Source organism: Onychostruthus taczanowskii, unplaced genomic scaffold (genome assembly GCF_017590055.1).
Source record: "Onychostruthus taczanowskii isolate IOZ18803 unplaced genomic scaffold, ASM1759005v1 scaffold45, whole genome shotgun sequence".
NCBI classification, from domain to species: domain Eukaryota; kingdom Metazoa; phylum Chordata; class Aves; order Passeriformes; family Passeridae; genus Onychostruthus; species Onychostruthus taczanowskii.
The window spans coordinates 1,393,182-1,404,025 of record NW_024502014.1 but is presented as its reverse complement, the minus strand read 5'-3'; the positions used below and the strand labels follow the sequence as shown (position 1 = coordinate 1,404,025).

The following is a 10,844-nucleotide window of genomic DNA, read 5'->3' as shown; positions in this document are numbered from 1 at the left end:
AAAAAGAAAAAAAAAAAAAAAAAAAAATACCTATATTTATTTTAAAAAAAAAAAAAAAAAAAAAAAAAGTTGGGGCTGCCGCAGCCCCGTTTGTCAGAGCGGTGTCAGGGCGCCACAATACCTGCGATGGATGAGGCGGAGCGGCCAATCAGAGGCGGCAGCCGGCGGGGCCGGGGGCAGCGACGCGGGGAAGGGGGAGCCGGCGCCGGCCAATGCGCGCCCACGTCCGCCCGCACGGCGCTCCGCCCCCGGCTCCCATTCATCAAGGGGGGGGACGGTGTCGTCTTTTCAATTCATTTATCTGCAGGAATGATTGCCGCTATCAGTCTCGCGTTCACCGCCCGGCTGAGGAGGTGAAAGTTTCTCCCCAGGAAGATAAACCGCAAAAGACAATATTGTGCATGATTTGCGCCTTTTTTTTGCGGAGCGAAAAAAAAAAAAAAAAAAAAGGCCCCCCGAAAAAAAAAAAATCGGGTGAGTGTGGGGAAGCTCGAAGAGGAGAGAGAAACAATCTCTCGGCCACTTTGCAACATTCCTATAGCCAAAAAAATCACTGAAGGAAGTTTCTTTTTTGTTTTAGAGGTTTTTTTTTTTTTTTTGTTTTTTTTTATTTTTTTTTTTTTTTTTTTTTTTTTTTTGCTGCTTGTGTTGAACTCTCGCCGTTATTGTTATTTGCAGCCAGTTTATTTTTGAGCTCACCCAACCCCCCCCTCCCCACTTAAACCTCCCTGAAAACTCAAAGCAGAGAGACAGTGAATATTTTTGGGGCACGTTTTTATTATTATTATTATTATTTGCAACTGCGAAGATCTCTTCCCCCCTTCCGCACCAGCCTTTTTTTTTTTTTTTTTCCCTTTTTTTTTTCCCCTTCCCCCTGCGCTGATGCCGAAGGGGGTGTTTTTGATGTGGTTGCTTTGGTGGTGATCGTCGCTGACTTTCCAAAGAGGGTGTTTTCGCCGCCGCTGCTGCTGCTGCTGCTTCTCTCCGCGTTGTGTGTGTGCGCGCGTGCTTTTTTTTTGGTTGCTGCATCGACGCTGGGAAGATGCTTCTGGATGCTGGACCGCAGTATCCCGCCATAGGAGTCACTACCTTCGGATCCTCTCGCCACCACTCCACGGCCGATGTCACGGACAGAGAAGTGGGGCTGGGGATCAACCCCTTCGCCGACGGCATGGGCGCCTTCAAAATCAACCCCAGCACCCACGAGCTGGCCTCGGCCGGCCAGACCGCCTTCACCTCGCAGGCTCCCGGCTACGCGGCGGCGGCCCTGGGGCACCACCACCACCCGACCCATGTCAGCTCCTATTCCAGCGCCGCCTTCAACTCCACCCGGGACTTTCTGTTCCGCAACCGCGGCTTCGGGGAGGCGGCGGCCGCCAGCGCCCAGCACAGCCTCTTCGCCTCCGCTGCCGGCAGCTTCGCCGGACCCCACGGACACACAGATGCCGCGGGACATATACTTTTCCCGGGGCTGCACGAACAAGCCACCAGCCACGCTTCGCCTAACGTGGTGAACGGGCAGATGCGCCTGGGCTTCTCCGGAGACATGTACGGCAGACCCGACCAGTACGGCCAGGTCACCAGCCCCCGCTCCGAGCACTACGCCTCGACCCAGCTGCACGGCTACGGCCACATGAACATGAACATGGCAGCCCACCACGGGGCAGGGGCCTTCTTTCGTTACATGAGGCAGCCCATCAAACAGGAACTCATCTGTAAGTGGATTGAGCCCGAGCAATTGTCAAACCCCAAAAAGTCCTGCAACAAAACTTTCAGCACGATGCACGAGCTGGTGACTCATGTCACGGTGGAGCACGTTGGAGGACCCGAGCAGTCCAATCACATATGTTTCTGGGAAGAGTGTCCAAGAGAAGGGAAACCTTTCAAGGCCAAATATAAACTTGTAAATCACATCAGAGTCCACACAGGTGAAAAACCTTTCCCCTGTCCTTTCCCAGGCTGTGGCAAAGTGTTTGCCAGATCAGAGAATCTCAAAATACACAAAAGAACTCATACAGGTACGGTAACCTTCTCTGTCGCTTTTCTCTGTGCGAGTGGAAGCGCCGAGCGCCGGGGCCGGAGCGGGACGCGGGGCCGTGCCGGAGGGGCCGGGGCCCGGCTTGCCTGAGGCTCGCACGGGGAGGAGGGGGTTTGGTCCAGGGACCGCTGCTTTTTTCCGGGAGAGGCCGGCTCGGAGCTCCGCTGCAAAACGAGCTCGGTCACAGCCACGCCAGCAGCAGCAACAAAAAGAAAATGATCCCTGCCGAGGCAGAGGGGGAGGACGGCAGGGTTTGCTGCTGGGATTGTTAGGGCGGAGGGGGTGGGGTGGGGGATCGCAGCAACCTGTCCTGTTTAAATTTATAGGTTTTAATTAATTATTGTTCGGCAGTTTTGGCTGTGGCACGATGAGAAATTGTGCTAAATGTTGCAGGCAGCTCATTCGTCTCCTCTCTGCAATTCAGGGCTTGGTAAATATTTAATTCCGTTGAGCGATATTAAACAAACCGAGCCCGGCGCGTTACTGTGTTATTGTTGTGCGGAGGGGAGGCGCCGGTATTCCTGAGAACTTTTTCCTTCGTGGGAGGTGGGAATGCAGCAGCCTCTGACCGGGAGAGCGATCTCCCCTTGCTCCCACCCCCGAACGCTGAAAGCCAGAGCCGCTTTCCCTAGCGCTTTTGCCGAGGGTTTGTGGAGCTGCCCTCTCGTTGATTTCCCGGACAGAATAATTTTCAATATTGCAAGAAAATATGGGGGAGGGGGTTGGAGTGGGGTGAGATAGTAAAATATTACGAGAACGAACTATAAAATCGGAAACCAGGAGCTGAGGATCGTGTGTAATATCCCACCACGCCTGCTCTCTCGCTCGGAGCGTTGTGAAGAGGGAGAGGTGCCCGGGACTGGGGTTGAAAGGAAACTCGCCCCTCCAAAGGAAAGAGGGGGGGCGAAAAAAAAGTTATTTAGCTCCCCTGCTCTCCGAACCGGGAGCTTTGCGGGGGTCGGAGGTCCGGAAAGGATAGAGACTAGCAGCAAGGTTTTGGGATTTGAGCCGCGCTGAAGTTAGAAAGTTGCAAGTGTTTGAAATGGAGCCCCGAGCTCCGTCCGGCGGTGCGGTGACAATGAGCGATCCAGCCTGCCCTGCTTAATCAGATCCCTTTCCCCCCCCCTCCCCCTTCCCTCTGCAATAGGTGAAAAACCATTTAAGTGTGAGTTCGAGGGCTGTGACAGGCGCTTTGCAAACAGCAGCGACCGCAAAAAGCACATGCATGTGCACACTTCCGACAAGCCCTATCTCTGCAAAATGTGCGACAAGTCCTACACGCACCCCAGCTCCCTCCGAAAGCACATGAAGGTAAACGGAGGGCGGCCGGCGTGCGGGCCTGCCCGGGCGGAGGGCGGCGGGGCCGGCGCGGCCNNNNCAGGGGCCGGGGCCGGGGCCGCCGGGGAGCCCCGCAGGAGAGCCCGAGCCTGGGGCCCGCTGCTGGGGCCCGCGCCCGGCGCATCCCCGGGCCGAGGCCTCCTCCCGCCGCCGATCTCTATCTCTGCCCGGGTTTTCTCTTGCAGGTCCATGAATCATCCTCGCAGGGGTCCCAGCCTTCTCCCGCCGCCAGCTCAGGCTACGAGTCCTCCACCCCTCCAACCATCGTGTCTCCATCCACAGAAAACCAGACTGCCAGCTCCTTATCCCCTTCCTCCTCCGCAGTCCATCACACGTCCAGCCACAGCACGCTTACATCAAATTTTAACGAATGGTACGTCTAAAACGCTAAAACAAAACAACAACAACAACAAAACACAAACCGAAACAAAAAAAAAAAAAAAGCCCCAAGCGAGCAAACAAATACCCTATTTAAAGACTCAAAAATAATGGACACTCTGAAATCAAAATTTAAATGAGCAAACAAAAATAAAATGCTGCCAGTAGACCCAGGACTGAGTAAAATGAAGACTTAATTTTTAAAAATATTTTTCTTTTCTTTTTTTTTTTTTTGTCCTCCATTATTTCTCTCTCTCTCTCTCTCTTTTTTTTTAATTTTTCCTCTTTTTTTTTGTTGTTTTTTTTTTTTTCTTTTTAATTTTTTTTTTTCCTGACTGTTCTGCTCTGTTCCAAGGCTTGGTAGGCGAAGGGGTTAGTAGAATGCATAAGAAGACAAGGTTACCAGGGCAAATGCCAACTGTGTAGGGCTTCACTGGAAACCACTGATTAGAGATCGCCAACTGCATGTCTGCTCAGGCAGCGGCCTTCCCCCCCACCCCCTCTTGTAAATACAGAATTATTAGCATCAAAAACAAAACAACAAAAAAAGTGTACTGTTTGATTTTGTAAATAGTTATATCGCAAGTTGAATAAGGGGATATGTGGATTTGTGGTCTTTGCATATATGTGGGGGGAGGGGCGGGCGGGCGGGAGCGGCGGCGGGGGGGCGGAGGTGGTGGGGGGGCAGAGGGAAGAGGTAGAAATTCAACTATTTGTACTGAATGGCAAGAATGTTCTAGTAAATGTGTATCAAAATGTGAATTACTTTGTATTATTACAGTCTAAACGTCGATCTAACAGAATATTATTGGTATTAATGTGCTTTTTTGTATAAAGTGCAACATTTCGTCCCAAAGTCCAGTCTAAGTAGTGCAGTAAAATGTTGTTACACGTCCTGTCAAGAAATTCGTATAGTGAAAGCCTGGATCTGCGTGTCAAACTGTTACATTTGTTTATGTAAAGTGATATTAAAAAAAAAAAAAAGATATAAACTATATCTGTCCGTTGCTTTTGGCAAATACCAGAACATAATGTATATAAATCCTAATTTCCATATTTATCCGCATGTAAAGGTCCGGTTATACCTGTTACAAGATATTCAATATTTATGGCTAGAAGAATTGGTATGTAAAATTTAGTTTACAGAACTGTTTGGTAACATTTCGTACCTTATTAAAGATTCTTAAATCCCAAGAATTGTGGTAGGAATTCTTATTCACTAAGTCAACCTGCTGCAACTCCTACTAGCTTTAGGATATTAGAATAAAACTGTCCCAGTTTTTCACTGCTTTCCATTATGTCATCACTAAAGCAGCGAAGGTGATATAAATGTGATAAATGAAAGGATCCCTGCTGGCATTACTATAGTGTGTAATTAGTATTTATATCAAAATTTATGAAACAAATTTTCGGCCGCAGTATAATTTAAATGACCTTTGCAGACATAGAATAACAACCATAAAAATAACAGAAATAGATTGCATATGCTACATAAATATTAATGTGGGGAATTGTTACACGAGAAGTGCTGCATTCCAGTCCAACACTGTCCATGAATCTGCATAGACTGGGTCCCTAAATTAAATTAATTCGGATAACATATATTAGGAGATTTAAAACAGAGGAGATTTCGGTTGCTATTATAATTTAAGGCATTTATGACCATAACTAATTCTTAGGCAGTGGATTCATGACTTTTCTTGGGCCTTTTACTCCAAGAAGTACAGCACTGTTTCACGAAGGCCGTTGTTGTTGTTGTGTGTATTTTTATTTGATTTTTTCTCTTCGTTTTTTTTTTCTTTGCTGATATTCCTTAAAACGTGATGTTAATTTAAATCAATTACTTCTTATGCTATGTTATTATTATTACTATAATTTTGCTAGTGTTAATAGCTTTCTAAAAAAAATAAATGTAGGGCATAAGAATTATTTTATGTAATTTGATTATCTTTCTATCTCTTTTATTTATTTCTCATTTACTTAAGAAATTCGTTCCATTGGCTGGCGTTGATACAGTAAATTTGTAAATGAGAAGACAATATAAAAAATCTAAATTACTTGTGCTTAATGACTGTAGCAGAACGCCTTTTCTCTAAATCAGATTGTCTTCCTTGCAGTTTAGTTTGATAGATTTGCAAGCTGTACTGCTTCCACTAACTTAGCTACGGTTGTTGGAACTGTTGGGCTTTGTTCCTGGTTGTAGCTTGCATGATCGCCCCATTAAGCAGACAACATATCAACAGACAACACAAATCATGAGGTTGGCTAAAGCTGCGAGGGCTTGTGATATGTCATAGAGTGAATTGCACAAACTGACCTTCCAGTAGACCAAGATGACACTTTAACAGCTTCTTTAAAGAAATATTATGTGTACAGCGAGTCAATAGCCATATTAACCGCTCGGGGGGCGGGGGTGCGGGGGAAGCCGCTCTCCCCTCGCATCAGTGCGGGCACTCCGCAGCCCCGGCGGTAACCCGCCCAGAGCACAGCCCTGCCTCTCAGCAGCCCTCCGCAAGGATATTTCTTTGTCCGTAATATTTGGGGATCTCTCTCGGAGAGACTTTCCACTGCCCGAGAGCATACGCCTCACCCCCCAACCCTCAAAAAAAAAAAAAAAAAAAAAGAAAAAAAGAGAGAGTTTGTCTTGCTCATCTGAATCCCTACTCCTGCCAGTTCGGCATCGCCGCCTGCTCCCTGCAGCACCCGTGGGAAGGCTTCGCTTTAACTTTACTTTCTACAAAATGTTATTATTGTAAGGCTAATACCAGTTTTCAATGAAAAGAGCGCCACCTTGCAGGGTTTGGCGAGATAGGAAAAGTTGGAGCCCGGTGGGACCGGGGCAGAAAGTGTTGGGACTTGAGGAACTGTAGTCCACCGGGCAAAAGAGCCGAGGGAAAAAGTGTTTTATGCGCCGAAAATGCTGCTTTGTTGCGAATCTTTCATGGTAACTGTCTCGGCTATTTTACCGGGCATCGTTTATAAAAAATGTGACCTGGGCGTATCTAAGAAAAAAAAGAATCGTTGAGCTCGTCTGAGCCACCCATCTGTAAAGCAAACCCGGAGAAACGTGGTGTGGGTGAGATATTTTAAAGATGCAACTTTCTTTGAACTTGTGTAAAGTCCCTAGTGGTCGTTTAACACAGATCTGTTACTTGTGTGTATTGGAACACTTGGCTAATGAGTATTCTTTTAAACTTTCAGTCTGGGGTTTGTTTGAGCGTCCTACAGCAGAAAAGATGATTCTAATGTTGTTGCTGCTGCTGCTGTAGGTTTTTTCTCTGGGGTGAGGGGGAACTGTGCGATACTGGTTGATCTCCATCCCGTGTATGTTCTGAATTAGCGACGATCACTGGGGCTGGAATTGTTAATGCTGAATTCAAGTCCACGCCATGCTGGTGCTTGTGCTGTTCGCTTGGCTCTGGAGAGGGGAGCAGTGCTTTGAAATCCCCGGCAGAGAGAGAGAGATGTTTTTCGGGCAGAGAGGTTGTGAGGTTTCTCTCGGGGGTTTCTGCGCTGTTTTAGTCCCTAAAGTCAACTTTCCTCTAGCAAGGCTCCCTTTGAGGATTTATTCACGAAGGTTTTTGAGGAGAAGCAACGAGCCCAGCTCTCCAGCCTCAACGGGGGCCATCGCTTTCTTTCCCATGTCTGGCTCTGGAGATGGTGTCGTTCCTGCGGTACTTTTCCTGCGTGGGAAAAGTAGATTTCGTAGTCCCACGGCAGGCCGTGCCGACAGCCCCGAGCCGCTCCGCGCTGCCTGCTCCGGGGTAGACAAAACGCTTAGGTCCGATGTCTGCCGTCCACGGTCTCCCGAGCCCGCGGAGGCTCCCGCCGCGGCGGGGGAGTGTTTGAAGATAGCCAAAGCAGGACGGCAGTGCCGGCAGGGAGGGTGCAGGAGGCTGTTCGGCTGGGCGTGTGGAGGGCCGTGTGTGCTGGCCCCTCTCAGGTGGCAACCCCCGGTCAAGCTTGTGCCGTTTGCACGCAGAAAGTTAAATGCAAAACAATAATCAGGCGCTTCCACTTCTCCCGCGAAAGACTCGCCTTTCAGGTCTCTTTAATGGTTTGTGAGTGATCGCTTGAATTTATTAAAAGGCAAGTCCGGCATTCATAAGGCAAAGTTAGCTTCTGTAGTCCAGACACTGTTTGAAATGGGGACACCCGCTCCGCTCTGGCCTCGTCTGGTTATCGCCCTTCTTTTAGCCGTGAGGAAGCAGCAGTCCCCGGACTGATGCACGGAGCACCGGCGCTTTTATTTACTGCTTTTCTGGCCACGCTAGTAAACTGCTCTGACTTTGTAAGTTTTCCTGTGTCCAGAACCCTAGCTCCTCTAGCAGCAACTTTTAAGGGGGCTAGCAGCTAGCCTGGCCGCGGACCGGGCCGGGGCGGAGGGCACGCAGGAGCCCCCGCTGCACACCCGGGGCCGCAGGACCCCCGGCGCGGCCGGCGAGGAGCCAGAGCCCCGCTGCAAATCCCGCTTCCAGCAGGCAGGACGGGGAAGGAGATCCCCTCTGGAAAGGGCAGAGTATGTCAAGTGACCTGACGCTAAAAGAACCCGCGTGCGTTTTGCCGCTGGAGCTCAGAGGGAGAGGAATTCGTGAGCGGTACGCCCACGAAGGAGCCTGTGCAGGTACCAGGCACACCGTGCATCACCATCACAAAGTTTCCGTCTGCGTTTGCACACGCACGCACCCCGTTCGCGCCCGCAGCACGCCTGCGAGGCCGCCCACGGCTGTGCCCGCCCGTGGCCGGGACGCGCCCGCCGCCCCACGCACACGTGCGCGCCGGGCGCCGCGAGAGGAGCGCTCCGTCCCCGCGGTCAGCGCGGCGTTCCCGAGGGAATCAGCGCTTTTCCTCAAAAGATGCCTGGCGATTCCCTGCCGAGCGGGGCTTTGCGGCCGGGGAGAGGCCGGGGAAGGCTGAGAGGCCCGGCCGGGGCCCAGCGCGGGCCTGCGGAGCGGCTCCGCCGCCCCCGTCCCGAGCGGTTCCGCGGGCGCGGGGCGTCCCGTGGCGGGCACGGACATTGCCTGTGCTGTGGCCACAACTCTCAGGACACACGGTCACTGCCGCAGATGCACACAAGCTCGCCGAAATCACGGCTCGCCTTGCTGATTGTATTACAAATATGTCCGCATCTGTACATTACCTCTGTCTCTATCTACATTTGTACGTAAAGAAAGAATGGCGTTTCTAGAAAGACACACATTCATGTGTCTACGCGGAAGTATATTTTCGAAGGCTCACAGAACCTCAATGAAAACGTTCTGTACAGTGGGTGGCATTTGTAACAGAATGGGCGTAATTTCCAAAATCACCCAGAAAGATTAATAGTTGAGATTTCTATTTTGAATGAGGGGCAGGTCTGGTTTCCTGAACCTGCTGAACGTATGAAGATGGGTTCCATTTCACCGCAAAGGTACTGCGTTTTAGGGAGCATTGTTTATTAAAAATGGCCGAGGTTTTTATTTTGTATCAATTTTTTTTCCCCCCGCTGCGGACGTCTATGGGTCAGATTTGGTTCATCTTCGATAACATGAAACACGATCCTGTGAAGAGAAGGGGCTATTTTTATCATGCAGCTGGAAGCTGTCATCAATTCGTAACATTTATTTCGGCTTTAGAACGATAGTATAAAATAGCATGAAGTTTCCAGATGACGCCCGTACTGCAGACAGGATTTTTCAAGTATAATAAATCAAATTAATTACCTTTTAGATATATACGATCATACTACCTCTCTATGAAACTGCTATTAAAAAAAATGCTCGATGTGTGCATCTGTGATTGTGCATGTGTTTACATCTGAGGACCCAAACACAGAATTAGCTGTCTGGGGTAGCTGCAGCCAGCGTGCAGGATCAATGGGGTACACTCAAGTACGAGTCCTCACATGCTGCTTGTCGAGACCTGGGTACGGCTTTGCTTAGCACAAAAAAAAAAAAAAAAAAAAAAAAAAAAAGTTGTGTTTTGGCACGGGGCAGAACTGCAAACTGGAAGATCCTTTAGTACCCTTTTCACTTCCAAAAATCCCTTGAGGAAATATGACCAAAGAATGAAGAAAAAATAAGCCCGAGAAAATACCCCCACATCAGCAAGCTTCCCCCCGCCAGGCCATGTGTTTTGTGCTTGACGTTGCCCCTTTCGGGGGCCGGGGGCAGCCGGGAGTTTCAGGACTGACCACCTGGGGACGGTTCCTGGAAACCGCGGCTGTGCGTGGGGGCGGTGCGTGCCAGTGGGGTGTGTGTGTGTTTGTGTGAGTGCTCTGTGAGTGTGAGTGTTCTGTGAGTGTCAGTGGGGTGTGTGTGTGTTTGTGTGAGTGCTCTGTGAGTGTGAGTGCTCTGTGAGTGTCAGTGGTCTGTGAGTGTCAGTCTGTGAGTGCTCTGTGAGTGTGAGTGCTCTGTGAGTGTCAGTGGGGTGTGTGTGTGTTTGTGTGAGTGCTCTGTGAGTGTGAGTGCTCTGTGAGTGTCCATGGGGTGTGTGTGTGTTTGTGTGAGTGCTCTGTGAGTGTGAGTGTTCTGTGAGTGCCAGTGGGGTGTGTGTGTGTTTTTGTGAGTGCTCTGTGAGTGTGAGTGCTCTGAGTGTTCTGTGGGTGTCAGTGGGGTGTGAGTGTGTATGTGTGAGTGCCGTGTGTGTGAGTGCTCTGTGAGTGAGTTCTCTGTGGGTGTCAGTGGGGTGTGAGTGTGTATGTGTGAGTGCCGTGTGTGTGAGTGTTCTGTGAGTGCCAGTGGGGTGTGTGTGTGTATGTGTGAGTGCCATTTGGGTGAGTGCTCTGTGAGTGAGTTCTCTGTGGGTGTCAGTGGGGTGTGCGTGTGTTTGTGCGAGTGCTCTGCGTGTGAGCGGTGTGGATGCGTGTGTGCATCTGCATGCGTGTGATGTGCGTGTGAGTGCTGTGTGAGCGCGTGAGCGCTCTGTACGAGTCCTGTGTGGTGATGTGTGTGTCTGGCTGTGTCTGTCTGTCCGTCTGGCTGTGTGTCTGTCTGTGTGTGTGTGCGTGAGCGCCCGCCGAGCGCCCCGGCGGCAGCCCCGGCGGCGCATGCGCGCCCGCGGCGCGGCTGCACGTGCTGTTGAATATTTATGACGCGGCCCAAGGCAAGTC

General features: G+C 50.2%; 1 protein-coding gene across 1 annotated transcript; it reads left to right on the top strand.

Annotated features, from left to right (window-relative positions):
- Nucleotides 1–851: 851 nt before the first annotated feature.
- Nucleotides 852–4,287, top strand: ZIC1 (Zic family member 1). Its single transcript, XM_041414349.1, has 3 exons — nucleotides 852–2,018; nucleotides 3,186–3,349; nucleotides 3,562–4,287. The coding sequence occupies exons 1-3, from the start codon at nucleotides 1,043–1,045 to the stop codon at nucleotides 3,757–3,759; spliced, it is 1,338 nt and encodes a 445-aa protein (XP_041270283.1). The 5' UTR covers nucleotides 852–1,042; the 3' UTR covers nucleotides 3,760–4,287.
- The last annotated feature ends 6,557 nt before the right edge of the window (nucleotides 4,288–10,844 follow it).

What these genes read in the sequence shown, in the direction of transcription:
- ZIC1 (XM_041414349.1), top strand. Translation starts at nt 1,043, where the DNA reads ATGCTTCTGGATGCTGGACCGCAGTATCCCGCCATAGGAGTCACTACC. An exon ending in ACACAAAAGAACTCATACAG is followed by an intron (nt 2,019 to 3,185) that starts GTACGGTAACCT and finishes CCTCTGCAATAG; the next exon opens with GTGAAAAACCATTTAAGTGT. An exon ending in CCCTCCGAAAGCACATGAAG is followed by an intron (nt 3,350 to 3,561) that starts GTAAACGGAGGG and finishes TTTCTCTTGCAG; the next exon opens with GTCCATGAATCATCCTCGCA.